Genomic DNA, 16,962 nt, shown 5'->3' with positions numbered 1-16,962 from the left:
ACTAACCCATTATTTTTATAGTTATTCCTATGTAACAGAAAGGCATCTCGCTCAGTGAAGAAACGACAAACAACTAAAGGTCCTTTTTTCCTCAGCTTAAGAAGCCTCTAACGAAACCAACTGATGATTTCCTTACTACACCCACCAAGTAATTTATAGCATTGTTTTTTCATCCCCTCTTTGGGGATGAGCATCAGTATGATTGAGACCAATTTCATTTTTCATGAACACACATCAGTAGGAATGAAGTGCAGACGTAACCTAAGCAATGGTATTAAAGGGACAGCTTGAAATATTGTCAATTAGTGAAAAAATACTTTCAGGAAATACATTTCAACAGACTTGCCAACTTATATTGTGTTTTGATTAAATGGCATGGAGGAAGACAATTAACACTGTATTCTCACTTATAAGATGATAGCAGACTTGCCCCTCATTTGAAACTGAAGGCAATTTGAAACTCTGCTTAGAATGAGGTGGGAGTTCTGGAAAATGCTCATAATACCATCCAGTTTGGAAGGGCGACTCCACTTGCCAAATAAACGTATACAAAGGGCACTTGCTGAAATTACTTATACAACTTTATATACGCAAGCATATTTTCAGCAGTATACCAAAGAGGTGGGTGCAAATATAGCCCTTTCAGAGGGATGCAGGGTTAAGCAAAGACACAAAATCAACAGAAGTATGTAACAGAATGTCTGCTACATTAAGGGTGAATGTGTACAGTCAACCTTCTCCTCCTCCAAAGTCTTAAACATTCCCCCAGTAGGAAGGGTTGGGGTTCTCAATAGGGTTTTGAGGCAGAGACCTTGAATGAAAAACAAACTTTTCCTATCTTCCTTTTCTTGTAATCTTAGTTGTTATAGGTAATGGTAGACAAAGAGTTTCATAAGAGTTTTGTTTTTTAAATTGGTGTCCCTTTGAACACCAGACCACAGGATTTAAGGGAATTTAATCGCTATTTTTGGGATGTTTTCCCCACCATTATAATGCACTTCTCTCACACCCCCAAAAAAGAACGTAGGTTTCTAGACTAATTCTGTTCCTCCAGAACGGACAGAAAGGAACATTTTTTTGTTAGGGCATGAAACTAGAAGGACTAACATCTTAATTAACAGTGTATATTCCCTTATTTAATTGAATCTTGCTTTAAAGCATAGGGTGTTTACTGAAACAGGAGCATAACAAACAGCTACAGTAAGAACAACTAATTTCTCAGATCTAAACCAATTAATTGCTCATAGATTGAAAGATGCACCTAAGGTTAGAGAAATTTAACTGAAGAAAAAAATTGACATGTAGTAGCTTTGAATTAATAGTTTTAAAGGAGTTACTGTGTATTCCACCACATTTACAGAAATAGAACCAAGAGTTCTATCATGTGCTCCAAAGTTTCACACTCTTAAATATTAACTTAACTTCATTTCAAGTACATACACAGAAAAGTACCCACCTTCTAAACACTCCTTCTTATTATCTAGTTTCTCATACGCCTTTGCACGTCTGAAGAGAGCTTTCACATATTTAGGATTAAGCTCAACTGCCTTTGTGCAATCTTGTGCCACTTCTTTCCATTTTTGCTGCAGGTATAAGAACAGCCTAGTTAAAAAGGTACTGCTCATTCAGAGGGCATTATAATAATAGCTAATTTCTCTCAATTTCAGAGCCCCAGCCAAGTAATTATAGCTGTAAGTCTTATGATGCTAGTGCCTCCTCCTGGTTTCCAGCTACTTCTGCATGTTTTTCTATTAGTCACCTAGGACCAGAAGCTGTGGGAGCCACTCACAGAAGAGGACAAAGGATACGGGAAAGGAATTTCCAGGGAAGAAGGGAACCAAGCAGTTAGGCAGCATATGTGGGAGAAGACAATGAAATTGCAGGAAAGCATGTGCAAAGGAGCAGAAGACTAGAACACAGGGACGCAACAGATGGGAAGGAAAGATGAAATCAGGAGCAAAAGCATACCATGAGATTAACTTCTTGAAGGAGTTACTTCACAGGGATGTTATGCAATAGCACACAGGAGTAGAGGTGGTCCTCAAGAATCTCTATTAAGGTGTGGTCTACATTACAAAAAATAAGAACCCCCAAATGAGGTCTCATTCTTTACCACCTGTAAAATCAATATTAAACCAACACTGGTGCTTTAAAATAATCAGAAAAGAGGAAACTCATCCATAACCTGTCACTGGGGTAGAACTGTTTATAAAAATGTTTCTCATATAAAACTGCTTTATAATTACAGAGTCAAACAAGTGGTGTTAAGAAAAAAAAAAAAAATAACCATATTTATTCCTTCTCTAACTTTCACACCAAATTCACTCAGTTTTCAAGGCGAGACTTTTGTAACTGCCAGAGCCCAAGTCTCTACCTGGTACTTTAAAATACAAAGCTGACATCCACATACAGAAGGCCAGTTCTTAAGCAGCAGGACTAGTGTTTGTCTTCCTCTCCCAAGGCCTATAAGACAGACTAGAGGAAGTCAACAGAAATAACTTTTAATTATATCTTGAATATTTGGGGTTGGGAAGGAATTTCCCTGCAGGTCAGATTGGCTAAGACCCTGGATTTGTTGTTTTTTGGTAGGTTTTGTGTGTGTTTTCCTGTGCAGCATGCAGCACGGGTCACTTGCTGGTTTAAACTAAAGTAAATTTTGGATTCTCTTTAACTTGAAGTCTTTAAATCATGATTTCAGAACTTCAGTATCTCAGTCAGAGGTTATGGGTCTATTACAGGAGGGGGTGGGTGACCTGTCCAAGTTCTGTGGCCTGCAATATGCAGGAGGTCAGATTAGATGATCACAGTGGTCCCTTCTGGCCTTAACGTCTATGAGTCGGGGGCTACTGAATATTGAGGGTACAGGTGATAGGATTCTGCTTTCTACATGCAGGAAGGAAGGCAGCACTATTCTGGCACGTGCTGGAGTTGGGGAGGCCAACGGAAGAAGACATAGCACTTTTCGGAGTACAAACGCACTTTAAAGTTCAAGCTTCATACCAGTTGTTCATATGCAGCAGCTCTGTTCTGGTAGAAAGTAGAAAGGTCCATGTTTTTCTCAGGGGGGCATAAACTGATGGCCTCTGTGTAGCACTGAATGGCTTGCTCATATTTTCCTGCTTTAAAATACTTGTTGCCTTTGTTCTTTGCTGCTTGGGCTCTATCAAGAGGACTCTGAAAAAGAAAAAACAAAGTGACTGGTCAGCCACACTTAGCCCTCAGAGTACAAATAAGAAGAGCTACAGAGTGAGTAATAAATAAATGTGGGGGGCTGAGTCCCAATTGTGTCTCTGAACATCCTCCTTTGTGGTTTTCAGGCAGGGCATAACGCAGCCATCTTTTGCAAGAACATAAGATGGCAGAACCACTTCTAAATGGACTTCGAGACACACCATCAACAAACAACATGTTTGTTCTTTATAAAGCTAGGCAGGGTTTTTTTTGGGGGGGGGTGAGGGGGGGGAAGGTGTTTAGGCCACATGACTGATGAGCTACAAAAAAAAAACAAGGAGACTGGTTTGTAAAACCTATTTCTGTAGTTTAAATGATAGCATCAATGTGAAAAAAACAGAACAGCCTCAAAACAGCTGAAGAAGGAAATCTGTTCCTTACTAAAGTGCATACATTTCGTTCACCTGTGCTGAATCAATGGTACGTCAAATGCATGTTGACAAAGAATGTGCTGTGAAAAGTCCTATTAATCAGGAGAAGAAAAACCTGTTTAGGAAAGCAAAGTTTAATCGCTTTCTGCACACTGGACAAGCTATTAACCTCTTGAGAGCTTCAACTGACCTGTTTATTCATTCTCAAGCTGAAAATGAGAACTGACCTAACACCCTCTGTTGTTTATGGCAGAAGAAAGAGAGATGGCCTTCCCAAGATGGCCTGCTTCCTTACTATATTCCCCCTCTGGCTCTGCTCTGCCTGTTGCATCACACACACTTTGGAAGAACGCCACATGGCCAATTAGGTGTGTCATCTCTCCAAAATACAGAATAAGGTGCCCCTGCCATTCCATGTTCACAAGGAGCCTCAGGTGGAGGCCAGTCTTTGTTTTCAGTCTCATATCACATATGCCAGACAGAAACCAGCCCAGAATTTGTTACAGTTAAAAGGACAGCATCAACAACCCATACTGCTGACTTTCCCCTCCTACTACTGTTGTTACAATTAACACTTAGATCTGGTCTACACTTAAATTTAGGCTGACACAGTTACAGCATTCAGGAGTGTGAAAAATTGACAACCCTGAGCACCTAGCTAGGCCAACCTAACCCCTGGAGTAAACATAGCTAGGTTGATAGAAGAATGCTTCTGTCAGCCTTACTACTGTTACACGTGGAGGTGGAGTTCCTACAACAGCAGAAAAACCCCTTCTGTTGCTACAGTCTGTGTCAACCCTATAGGGTTACAGCAGCATAGCTATGCCGCTGTAGCAGTCAGAGCGTAGACATGGCCTTAGACAACTTTAATAAGCTAAAATGAAAAACTTTTCATTTTAATGCATGGGCAACAGTCTAAGCTAGTCAGTTCACCTTGTTGTTTGTGTGCATCTTTCACCACAATATGAAAATATCTTCAGTAATGGAAAAAATATTTGTAAAACTGCAAAAAATGGGCATTGAGGCCTCGGGGCAGCTGTAGCACCTGATGCTACTTTAAATTTTTTTTAAATTGACTATATCTCAAACTGATAGGGCACAATGATTAATAAGTGAAATCAAAACCATAGGTTAAGACACAAAGAATATCACAACTTATTTATTTAAAACCTATCCTTTTGGCTAGATATATGAGGTTTGAGATCCTTTGACAAGTCACCTTCATTTACCTTCATACTGCAAGGAAGGGACCTTTGAATTTCCTGATTTTGTTTTTAAAAGGAGGATTTACGTCCAAGCATAACCCTCTTTTGATGTACCTTTGTGACTATTTAATTATAGGCACATGCATACACGGAAGCATATGTTTCTGCTAGAGTAAAAAAAATAGTTTTATCTAATCATACCAAAACGATTACATTTGATTAGTTTGAAAGTTAAACTGAACCTCAGCCTAATCTGTTACTCATATAAGTGTGAACTTCCTTTCAGATGCAACTCCCAATAACTGTTTTTAGGTTTTACCATTGTTCAAACTGACAGGCATAGAAAAATATTACTGTAAGTACACAGAAAACGTAAGTAACAAAAACAGAACAATGTCATTCACGTAGTCTCTGTAGAGATCATCATTTATCTCTTAAACCCATTAACAGCATGCAGGACACTTCTGTATTGATTTCTGATTAAGTCTCTCCAATTGCCATGATATATTTGATAGTGTATAAAGAAAAAGAGTGCAGTTCCACAGAAGATCCCCCACCCCCACGTGAGTTATTCCCAGTAAAACAGGCAACATTGCACAATCACTTTGACAGCCTTCCCACTCTGCACGGCTTATATTTTATTAAAATTACATTCAAAAGATAATACCAATCTATTTTTACACTTGAAAATAAAGAGTAGACCACTGTCTTCAAACTCTTTGGTGATAGTAGACATATAATACATTGGACTAAACAGTCATTTGGCCTGCACTCTGTAAAATGCCAGTGTTAAATGTCTTGATCCCAAATAATGACTTGTCTGATGTTTTACTTTGGCAGGGATTCCTAAATAAGTGTTTGAAAAAGCAGGACCCCAGTTTCTTCATAATTATAGAAGTAACATTTGAGGTAATACAGAATTGTGACAGCACCTGTTACAAAGTTTTTTTTCCCATGGGGTTTATAACTCCCATAAAAATGGACTGGGCCAAACTCTGCCATGAGGATAATTTCTCCTGGATAGACAGATGGATTTACAATACAAATAGTAGAAGGGTCCAAAATACCCCTTTGTACTACTATTGCAAATTGTGATAGGAATTGTTTTGTAAATTTTAATCATCAAATCTATTGTACACTTTTGGAAAGTGCTTTTGGGAAACTAAAGAGAAAAGAGAAAAGAGAAATTTAAAACATTAAAAATTGCACTTTATTCTGCATCAGTCCTCCCTGACACACACACCCCAAAAACTCAAAAGGTTATAGAGATTTAGTCTATAAAAATGGGTAAACAGAACTAACAGGACAAAAGCCTACTTTAAAAGCACCTTCACATTTGTCTACTGAGTTTACTACTTTATAACAAAGTAAACAGAAGTTAGACTGTTACAAGTTAACATTTGAAACATTTGCCAAGAAGTATATTCTTTTGAGTGCATATTTTAATGAGTTATATGCACATACTACCAGAAGGATAGTTTACACATTAATAGTATCTCATCCCAAAATCCTTCATATGCTATGTGAGACTGGGAACTAAAGGGGGATGGGGAGGCTGAAACTGGTTGAACAAGGAGACTAGGATGAGGAGCTGTGGGGAGGAAAGAGACTTGGATTGGCTGTACAAAGAGACTGAGATGGGATGCCTGAGGAGTGGAGAATGGGACTGGGTAGGCAAGAAAAATAGGACCAGGAATTCAGAAGTAAAATCAATAGTGCCAGAAGAAACAATTTTGCTTCTCAGAAATGTGAACTGGCCCACATGGGTGTTAACTCTGAAACTTAAAGAAGTCAATTAAAATGATTGGCAAAATAGTTAATGCTGACATTTAAGTACATCCAGCAAATATACGGTAATAAACAGACATGACAACAAACAAGCACATATGCACTTAAAGCTGGGATAAAATCTGTCAGGAATGTATTCCATATAGGAAGTAAAAACAGGGTCGATTTGAACAAAAAATTGCTCTGAGAACCCGTTTTAAAATTTTAACAACTCAAATTGTATGACAAATTTACTTGAAAATTAATTCTTTACTCATAAACTAAGTGCAGTAAGTTGGAGGATACATTGTTATTTACATATGGCAAAGATTTTTATTCTATGCTTTATGTGAAAATCTTAACACAACCTTAATCATGGAGCAGCTAGGCAGCCTTTACAACAAGACTAAATGAAGTTCATCATCCATGTACTACCAATATATGTTATAGAAAGATCCAGTGTTTGAACCATGCCATAAACTTTTCTGCAGTAATTTGTAGGAGAAGGGAGGGAAACACATGTAAAATCCCAAAATTCAAAACTTAAAGTACATTCACAGCTTCTCTAAACATCTTTAAAGGGTGTTCTTTCATTTTGGTAAATAACCACTTTCCTTGCATGAAGAACTAGATATTTCAAAGATCTGATTTTTGCAGAGTGTAATTTAGGGGTTTGTTGTTGTTTAAACAGTTTATCTAGTTCTTTTTATTTTTAGTTTTCATTTGATTTAGTTGTCCATGGATAGATTTAGCAGAGCACATGTAAACTGCCAGAGAACCACCAGTGATCTGTGCTATTACACTCCCACTAATGAATAACTTTGTGGAACACAATAATTTACTTCTCTACATTTAAACACAAACTGGTTTTGGCTGCTGTCCACCAGAAAGATTAGTTTTACAGTTGCTTCTTACTACTAAGCCTTCCTCTCTCCTTCCCAAACCCAACTAGCATTATGATCAGCTTTTCTAGAGGTCTCTACAAACCTAAAGCAAAAAATAGTTACACTGTCTGAATATGAAAAGGCAGTACTTAGGTAAAATACTTACTGGGTACTAATAGTAATACAAACGAAAGATTCTTGAGCCAATCACTGGCATCACAGCGTAGCACCACCTTCACAACAAAAATTCATGAGGGTTGTTTGAATTATAGGATTATTTTCAACACACTGACAGAGTGCAGACTAGGGATGTAAAAGGTTAATCGGTTAGCATTAGGCTTACAGTTAACCAGACCGTAACTGTTAACCCCGATGGCCAGCCTGCCGGATCAGCCCCAGCTTCATCGGCCAGCCAGCCAGAGGGACCCCAGCCCTGGCTGAGCAAGCAGGAACCCAGCCACGGTGGGCCAGACGGACTGGAGTTACTTTTGGCTCAACAGAAGGACTGAATCTAGAATGAAGCTGTTCTGATGCAACAAAATAATTTAACTATTTCAACATGTTATGGTCCAAATATGCACCAAATTAAAGCAATCTTGAACTTTGTGACCAATTACGTTATGATTAATCTGCACCTCGATTTACCACAGATTCTAAAAGAGGAACAATGACAACTGCAATAGTACACAGAGCTCCTTATGTCTGAGCCTTAAGTAGCTTCAGAGTGGAAGCAGTGTTAGTCTGTATCAGCAAAAACAACAAGGAGTCCTTGTGGCACCTTAGAGACTAACAAATTTATTTGGGTATAAACTTTCGTGGGCTAGAACCCACTTCATTGGATGCATGGAGTGAAAATACAGGAGCAGGTATAAATACATGAACGGATTGGGGGTTGCTTTACCAAGCGTGAGGTCAGTCTAATGAGTTAAATCAATTAACAGCAGGATACCAAGGGAGGAAAAATAATTTCTGAAGTGGTAAGAGAGTGGCCCATTACAGACAGTTGACAAGAAGGTGTGAGTAACAGTAGGGAGAAATTAGTATTGGGGAAATTAAGTTTAGGTTTTGTAATGACCCAACCACTCCCAGTCTCTATTCAGGCCTAATCTGATGGTATCTTCAAAGTAACCTGTCTGAGGAGAAATGGGAACTGCTAAGCAGCAGGGCAGACTAAGCCTGGTCTATGCTAGGAAATTAAGTCGGTATAACTATGTCGCTCAGGGGTGCAAGAAATCCTCTGTTAACCTAGCTACCGCCTCTCAGAGAGGTGGATTACCTATGCCGATGGGAGAACCCATCCTGTCTGCATAGGTAGCATCTTCACTGAAGCACTACTATGATGCAGCTGCAGTTTTAAGTGTAGACGAGCCCTAAAAAGGCTTGTCCTGTAGTCAAAGGAATATTAAGCTTAAATAAGGGTATGTCAACACTTAAACCGATGCAGCTGCACTGTTGTAGCACTTTAGTGTAGACTCTACCTATTCTGACGAGAGGGATTCTCTTGTCGGTGTAGGTACTCCACCTCCCTGAGAGGTGGTAGCTAGGTTGACTGAAGAATTCTTCCATGGACCTAGCACTGTCTATGCCAGAGGTCACCATTGCTATGTCTCTCAGGGGTGTGGATTTTTCACACCCCTGAGAGCTGTACCTAGGCCAATTTAAGTTCCCAGTGTAGATCAACCCTAAAACAGGGCAGACACCAGACCTTTGTAGAGGGGTTTACAAGAAAATGAGATGGCACTTCAGAAAATAACTGGGTTTTCAAGTGAACAAAAAAGGAATATAAAAGAATGCAACATGCAAGAATGTATGAGATCTAGATCAGTGGTTCTCAAGACACATGGTACATGAACTCATCTAGATATTTGCCTAGTTTTACGTCAGCTGAAAAAGCACTAGCGAAGACAGTACAAACTAAAATTTCATACACACAATGACTTTATACTGCTCTATACACTGAAATGAGAGCACAATTTTTTATTTCAATTGATTTTATAATTATATGATAAAAATGAGAAAATAAGTAATTTCTCAGTAAAAGCGTGCTGACACTTTTCTATTTTTATGACTGATTTTGTAAGCAAGTAGTTTTTAAGTAAGGTGAAATTTAGGGTATGCAAGACAAACCAGACTCTTGAAAGGGGTACAGTAGTCTGGAATGGTTGAGAACCACTGATCTAGATTACACCAAGTTACACAACAATCTTCTGCCACCCATAAGCATACATTGCCCATTTCAACTGTATAAATATACTACAGATTCTAGTTTGTACATTTGGGATTAAACCTGGACTGATTTCAAAGACAAATCCATGATACAAGAACAAAGCATTACAGTAATTCCAATAATCATTAATTTTTCAGTGAAATTAAAGGCTTGTACATTTAAAGCTTCTTAAAAGATTATGCTACCTCACATGGGTGATAGTCAACCTGTACAATTCAATGCTGCAAGAAGCCAGTGAGTACAATACCGTGGTGGCTGCAGGTAAAAGTGAAATTGTTAATTTTATGACAAAAACATGTATAGCTGTCAAGCTAAGTGTAGCAAAATCTTATGCTTCATAAGCTATTTTTCCACCAGGATCTCAGAAGAAATTCCAGAAAAGCAGCAGTACGGCCAGTCTACTGCTGGCACCACACTGTGTGTTGATGGACTATGCTCATACCTGGGTAGGGCAAATATGATTAACTTTACTCTACCTCTTCTGCAAATTTACCAAATGGTTTCAGTTTCAGGATCTTTTCCCATTACTTTGCAAGGACACCCTTCAAGGAACTATGGATCATGTAGTCGATCAAAACATACGTTTAAAAAACGTGTACAGCTCCAGCAGTAAAATTTCTGTAGCAGAGATATCTGAAAAAGTTTGACATTCTAAAGAGAATCTAATGCTTGCAAATTAGGAGATGCTCGGTATTTTCATAGAATCATCATAGGGTTAGAAGGGACCGCAAGGGTCATCTAGTCTAACCCCATAATCCCCACATTTTCCATATATAAAAGATTTAACTCCTACTTCAAGTAAAAGAGTCAACACAACAATAGCTGCAGAGCCATTTTAGGCCCTCCATATTTAGATGACAAGTGGATTTGAAAACAGTTTTAGACATCAACACTTGGATTCATATTATCTGTGTTCATCATCAAGTGGGTTTGCCATTTAAAGTTTTGACATCTAAGACTTTAAATGACTAAATATATTTGTCAATTATATAATCAGATCAGCAAACAAAAGAATCTATGACAAACACTGCACCAAATGCATTTGTCAATCAGATTGACATTTCTGCTAAAGTGGTCAGCAGTGAAATAGTTGTCATTTAACTAAAATCTAAGAATGGGTTTGACAACCCACTGAGATAATGGGGCAATTCACAACTCAAAAGTATTTTTCCACTGTCTGCATACTTAGGAGAGCAATAGTGTCTTGGTTTGAACTTCTATATTTTAATTTTTTTTTCATAACAAAGAGATAGAAATAGTTATTTTTCTAAATGAAGGCTTAAGATCTACACTAGGGGAACTTTTATACTGATAACTGCATCTACACTGGTGCTTTTACCAGCATAACTATGTTAGAGAAAACCCTACACCACCAACTAACATAGCTATCATGGCAAAGCTTTCTAATGCAGACCTGCCTTCAGCTGCTGGAGAGTCCTTTTGATGATGAAAATATTGTACAATAATCACAATGTAAATAAAAACAGTTATGGCTAATGTAAATAAATCAAAATTTAACACTAAGAAACTTACAAAATAGTCCACATCTACATTTTGCTATAATTTAGAAGTCAATTTTCAAATGTGAAAATTCAGGAATTTGCTAGAGAAATAAAAAAAAGTGCAATTTAAAAAAAGATCACAACCAACCAACTCACTGATTTACTTGAAAATTCTGAACGTGTATTCTGCACACAGTCAATGTAAGTTTGGCGATCCTACCTACTCATGCATATAGATTTAATCTCTGCTTTGAATGCAAATCTCAATAACTGACTATGGATCAGATATGCTGGCTTCATATTTAAAGAAAATAAGATTTTGCTCCTGATCCTGCGCTCATTTCTACTCTGTTCTACCCAGCACTTTAGAATAAGATGAGTCCCCAAACCAGAGTCAACAGTTATAATTTCCCTTTGCATCTTAGTCTCAGAAGCAATTTGGATATACATATTTATGGAGCAATAATATATTTCCAGATCCAATTACTTGTAGATAATGCATACTGCATGATGGGATTCTCCAAATCACACTCATATTCCTTCTCAAAACTGAGTTATCAGCACTGGGAAGCAGCCAAATTAGTGTTTCATAACAAGCCACTCAAAAGACCAAATAAGTAAAGGAAACATGAATAACTAAACAAGCAAAGGAGTCCTGAAAACTAAAAGCTGACCATTTAAGTTAATAAACTAAACATGAAAGCTAACTGTACACTGATACTAGGTAACAGTGCCAAGTTAAGGCAGGATGATGCAGACTAGTTTGTCTGTCTCAGAACCACTCAACCCCCCCTCGCCCCAGGCAAGAACATAAAGACCGCCACACCAGACTGGACACAGTGTCCACCCCCAAAATAAGGGGCCAAGTCTCTTCTCGCACCAGTATAAACCCACTGCTTTCAGCGTGTTACTCCGCACTGACACCAGCGGGAAAAAGGCTAAGTCCACACTACAAATTACTTCAGTATAAATTACATCACTTGGGATTGTGAATAATCCACACCCCTGAGCAATGTGAGTTGTAACAACGGAAGAACCAGTGTGGACAGTGCTGGGTCAGTGAAAGAGCTTCTCCCACCCACGAAGCTACCGCCTCTCGAAGAGGCAGGAGTTACTGTGGCTACAGCTGTGACCCTGTAGCACTTGTGGTGGAGATGCTCTAAGAGATGATGGGAGATGGTTTAATAACTCCTGCCTCTGCGATAGCTAAAATGCTGACTACACCAGCACTTAGGTCTTGTAACTTAGGCCTTGTCTACGCTATGAGGGAAGACTGATCTAAGTTATGCAACTTCAGCTATGTGAATAATGTAGCTGAAGTCGTCGTACTTAGATCTACTTACGGCGGGGTCCACACTACGCGATGTCGACTGGAGACTCTCTCCCGTCGACTCCCCCTCCGCTTCAAGTGGGAAACAGGAGTCGCCGGGAGAGCGACTGGCAGTCGGTTTAGTGGGTCTATCGACCGCGGATGCATCGGTGAGTGCAGACAAGGCCTTACATCACTCAGGCGTACGGATTAGTCACATCCCTGAACCATGTAAATTATACCGAAGTAACCTCTGGTGAAGACAAGGTCTAAACCGATGGGAGAGCTCCCTATCCTGCGCTCAGTGTCTTTACCAGACGCTACTGCAGAGCAAAGTCGCTCCCTCACCCCACCCCGAGGGGGGCAGGCGTCAGGCTGGTGCCGACAGACAGGCGGACTCGCCCATTCGCCCCCTCAGGCCACGCGCTTTGCTCTGCCAAAAAAACACGAGCGTAAAAACCGGTCCCAGGAGCGAGGCCAACTCCCAGGGCGGCTCCTCACCCCGCCCGGGCTGCTCGGCGGAGAGCGGGCCTGGGCGCCGCGGAAGCCGCGGGGGGGGACCGGGACTGCGACCCCGGCCCGGCCCCGATGCCCCGAGACACGCCCCCCGCGCCCCGCCCCCCTCACCATCTCCTCGTGCCCGGGCCCGTCGGGCTGGCTGCCCCCGGGGGCGGCGGGGCCCGGGCTGGCTCTTCCCTCCGGCGTCTTCCTCTCGCTCGGGCCCTTCCCGCGCGCCGGGCGCCGCCGCCGCCCCCACAGGTAGAGGGCGCCGGCCCCGAGCAGCAGCGGCGCCCCCAGCGCCAGCGCCACCTGCCAGCGCGGCAGCCCCGAGCCGCCGCCGCCGCCTCCCCCCGCTGCTGCAGCGGCCTCCACGGGCTTCGAGGCGGCCATGATCCCCGCTCCGCTCGCAGCGCCAGCCGGGGGGGGATGGAGGGAGCAGAGCGAAGGGTCACCGGAAACCCGCGGCATGCCGGGAAAGGGTCAGGGGGAAGCACTTCCGTGCGCCTCGCGGCCGGGCTCGCCGCAGACAAGGGGCGGCGGCGCCACCTGCCGGCGGAGAGGGGTAAGCGCAGTGCCCGCCCCCTCCCCTGGGCTCAGACACGGAAGCGGCGGCGCCACCTGCCGGCGGAGAGGGGTAAGTGCAGTGGTTCCCTCTTAGGAGCTCAGCGGGGAGAGCAGGGAGCCCGCGGCTCCTGCTAGCATGCGTGCATCCTACAGAGGAAGGCGGATCCTCCCATCCCAGTTAATGCACCAAGGCAGGGTGAGAACACAAGCTGCTGGGCGTGGATGCTAACACAGTGTGGCTAGCTCCAACCGTCCAAAAATTAGAGTCTGGCCCCCAAACTCAGGAGGTTTTCTTAAAAACAATGAGTGCTGGGTCCTGTTTATTTGCCTTCTGCCTTTTGAGCCTTTAGGGTTCGCCTTTCTCTGCGCTGCCCTGAGCACTAGAAACTGACTGGATTGCTGTTGTTGTTTTTCAATGAAAGCAGAGGTTCTTCTGAAATCACATGACTCCAGGACCTGGGACTTTCAGGCAAATCCCAAATATCACAAGATGTGTGATAAAATCACAAGAATTGCCAACCTTGTGCAGTGAGACTTCAGTTGTATTGGGATAGATCCTGAAAGGTGCTGAGCGATTCCCACTCCTATTGAAGTCAAAGGGGCCATTTTTCACATCCTTAATTTTAACTCATATGGGGTCAATGGGGCTTTTTAATGATAAAAGTTAAGCATATGAGGTAACCCCAAATATCAAAACAAATCATGATTCAGTTATCAAAATTCATAGGATTGTCTTAAACAACAATAAATTGTGGTGGGGGGGGGATATTATTTGCCTTCTAACTTTTGAGCCTTTACGATACACTCTGATCCCATTTTCAAACTATTCTCTATAACCGTAGAGGATGGAAACTCACTTTTTCCTTAAATAAAAGCTGTGTTGCTCCTGTATTTATATAATGTTATATAACTCAGAGGTTCAGCCCTAATTTACGTCACTGGTGTGAGGTCCATCAGGGACCAGACACCATTGAAGGATCAGAGGTCTGAGAGTCTACTCTGCCATGCCCTCTCCCCAACCCCAATTACAACCAGCCCTGCCGCACCTCTCCTTCTTCTTACGGCTGGACCATGGCTGGCATAGGAGACAGTTCTGGCATCTCCACCAGCTTTACACTAGCAGAGAGTTCCCTAGCTCATGAGGGAATTCTCCACTGGCCTTACCAGGCATTTTATGGCAACTTTGCACTGCTTACCTAGCACAAAGACGTTTTAGCAAACTGGAGAAGCTGGCCCTCCAATTTGTGCTCAGAGAAATCACTTACAAAAATTGTTCCGAGCTTTTCAGCAGCCCCTTCCCTAACTAGTTCCTATCTCCAAACAACAGAAAGAGAAGGAAAATTAATCACTGCAGCTATTTTTTTTTTGCATGGCACCTTCTGTGACATACTGTACCCCCTGTACCCACCTATTCAACACTGTTATATGATTATGATATGTTTTGTACAGAGTATGCCTTGTGAGGTATCATTTGGAAAGTTATAATCTGTTGCACATTACTATCCTGTTGAAATGCATGTATCCTCATTGTATATGAAGTTATGAGATTTTGCTATATGTTGGTTACTGAAATAGGTTGAGAATCTGGGAAATGCCCACAGATTAGCTCCTCAGAGATAACAGAAGAGTGACCAACATGTAGCCAGGTGTTAAGCGACCATCACCAGCTATTCTCGAGTAGCAGAGTTGCAAACAAAAACAGTTGCTTGAGCATGTACACTATCGGGGCAGCCTAATCCCATGACACAGCATAGATTTTTCTAGCACCTGGAGAAAAGTATAAATGAGGGACAGTGATATCGCTTTCTCCTCCCCCATCTCTATACCTGGAAGCAAGATTGTTTGGAAGATAAAGAGACGTCTCCTTGAACTGGGGGAAAGGGATGGACCTAACTAGAAAGCTGTCTAGTTAATATGAACTGTGAACTGAAAACTGCCTGCAACATCCAGTAAGATGAGAAAAACTGTTTGATTGAAATCTTGCTTAGCCTGATAAAGTTTAGGATTTAGAATGCATGTTTCTTTTTTATTTCTTATGTAACCAAGTCTGACCTTTATGCCTACCACTTCTAATCACTTAAACTCTATCTTTCTTTAGTTAATAAACTTATTTTGATGTTTAGTCTAAACTAGTGAGTTTGTTTTAAGTGCTTGGGGGATCTGCCCAGATTACAGAGGCTGGGGCATGCGCAGTACCCTTTGAAGAAGTGGCAAACCAATAAATGGGCTTACATTGATCTGGGGTGTAAGGCTGGGGTTGTGGGAATTTGCTGGTGTCTTCCTATATACAGTTCATGAGTGGCTCGGGAGAGCCTTTATGCAACTTAGCTGGGTATGCCTGTGCACACCGATGACTGAGTGAACAGAGCCTGGAGGGGTTTGCAGTTCACTGGCATAGCAGTGTAAGAGACAGTCTGGGCAGGAGAGTTAAAGCGGACACAGGGGTTCTACAATCTGGATTGCACTCCAGGGTATGTCACACCTTCCCCTGAGAAAGGTGATATTGGGACTGCTATTGACTTGAAAGGAGCACTCACCTGAAAAGAAAAGTTTGTTGCTGATGCTGTTGATTCTGCATGTTCGATGAAAGAACTCAATGGAGGGAGAAAAGGGGGTTTGATTGTTACTGCTTCTTTCTTGTCTAAAGCATTCAATGGAGGAAGAAAAACCTTTGTGGTCGAGGAGGAGGAGAAAAAGGAGGAAGAAGCTTCCTTGTCTGGAGTTCTTAATGGAGGGAGGGGAGCAGATGCCATAGACGATGATGATGCTGGTGATTGCTTGCTTGACACTCTCAGAGGTGGGAGAGGACCATTGGTCATGGATGATGATGGTACTTCCCTGCTTGGAGGTCTGACTGGAGGGAGTGGAAAGTTTGCCATTGCTGCCTCCGCTTGCTTACCTGGAGCACTCACCTAAGGGTAAATAGAAAAGTTTGCTCTGTTATTATTTTTTGCTCAGCTGTACTAAGCATTTTGCACCCTGCAGGTAACTTGTTGGCTTTCTTTATAGGTGGGAGAGAAATGAGCTATTTAAAGAACTTTTATCACTATTCCAAACAAAAGTGCCAACGATTACAAAGATCAAAGTATCAAGTATCAGAGGGGTAGCCGTGTTAGTCTGGATCTGTAAAAGCGGCAACAAGTCCTGTAGCACCTTATAGACTTACAGTCGTATTGGAGCATAAGCTTTTCTGGGTGAATACCCACTTCTTCAGATGCATGTAGTGGAAATTTCCAGAGGCAGGTATAAATATGCAAGCAAGAATCAGGCTAGGGATAACAAGGTTAGCTCAGTCAGAGAGGATGAGGCCCTCTTCTAACAGTTGAGGTGTGAACACCGAGGGAGGAGAAACTGCTTTTGTAGTTGGCTAGCCATTCACAGTCTTTGTTTAATCCTGAGCT

The 16,962-nt window shown here is 41.7% G+C and overlaps 2 protein-coding genes across 5 annotated transcripts in view; one reads left to right on the top strand and one right to left on the bottom strand.

Annotated features, from left to right (window-relative positions):
* The window catches only part of TOMM70 (translocase of outer mitochondrial membrane 70), a 29,499-nt gene extending 16,112 nt beyond the window's left edge, over positions 1–13,387 (bottom strand). For both annotated transcript variants that reach the window (XM_037908317.2, XM_037908324.2), the window contains exons 1-3: positions 13,124–13,387; positions 3,001–3,174; positions 1,457–1,583 (exon numbers count right to left, since the gene is read on the bottom strand). In XM_037908317.2, the coding sequence (XP_037764245.1) occupies positions 1,457–1,583; positions 3,001–3,174; positions 13,124–13,387 (565 nt within the window). The remainder of the gene's footprint in view (positions 1–1,456; positions 1,584–3,000; positions 3,175–13,123) is intronic.
* LNP1 (leukemia NUP98 fusion partner 1) overlaps positions 13,386–16,962 on the top strand; it is a 37,781-nt gene continuing 34,204 nt past the window's right edge. For 2 of the 3 annotated variants that reach the window (XM_037908357.2, XM_037908365.2), the window contains exon 1: positions 13,386–13,631. In XM_037908357.2, the coding sequence (XP_037764285.1) occupies positions 13,386–13,631 (246 nt within the window). Of the gene's footprint in view, positions 13,632–16,211; positions 16,480–16,962 lie in introns of those variants that run through there. The other variant, XM_007061615.4, reaches the window with a different exon arrangement.

Source organism: Chelonia mydas, chromosome 1 (genome assembly GCF_015237465.2).
Source record: "Chelonia mydas isolate rCheMyd1 chromosome 1, rCheMyd1.pri.v2, whole genome shotgun sequence".
NCBI classification, from domain to species: Eukaryota; Metazoa; Chordata; order Testudines; family Cheloniidae; genus Chelonia; species Chelonia mydas.
This window is presented reverse-complemented; position numbering and strand designations above follow the sequence as displayed.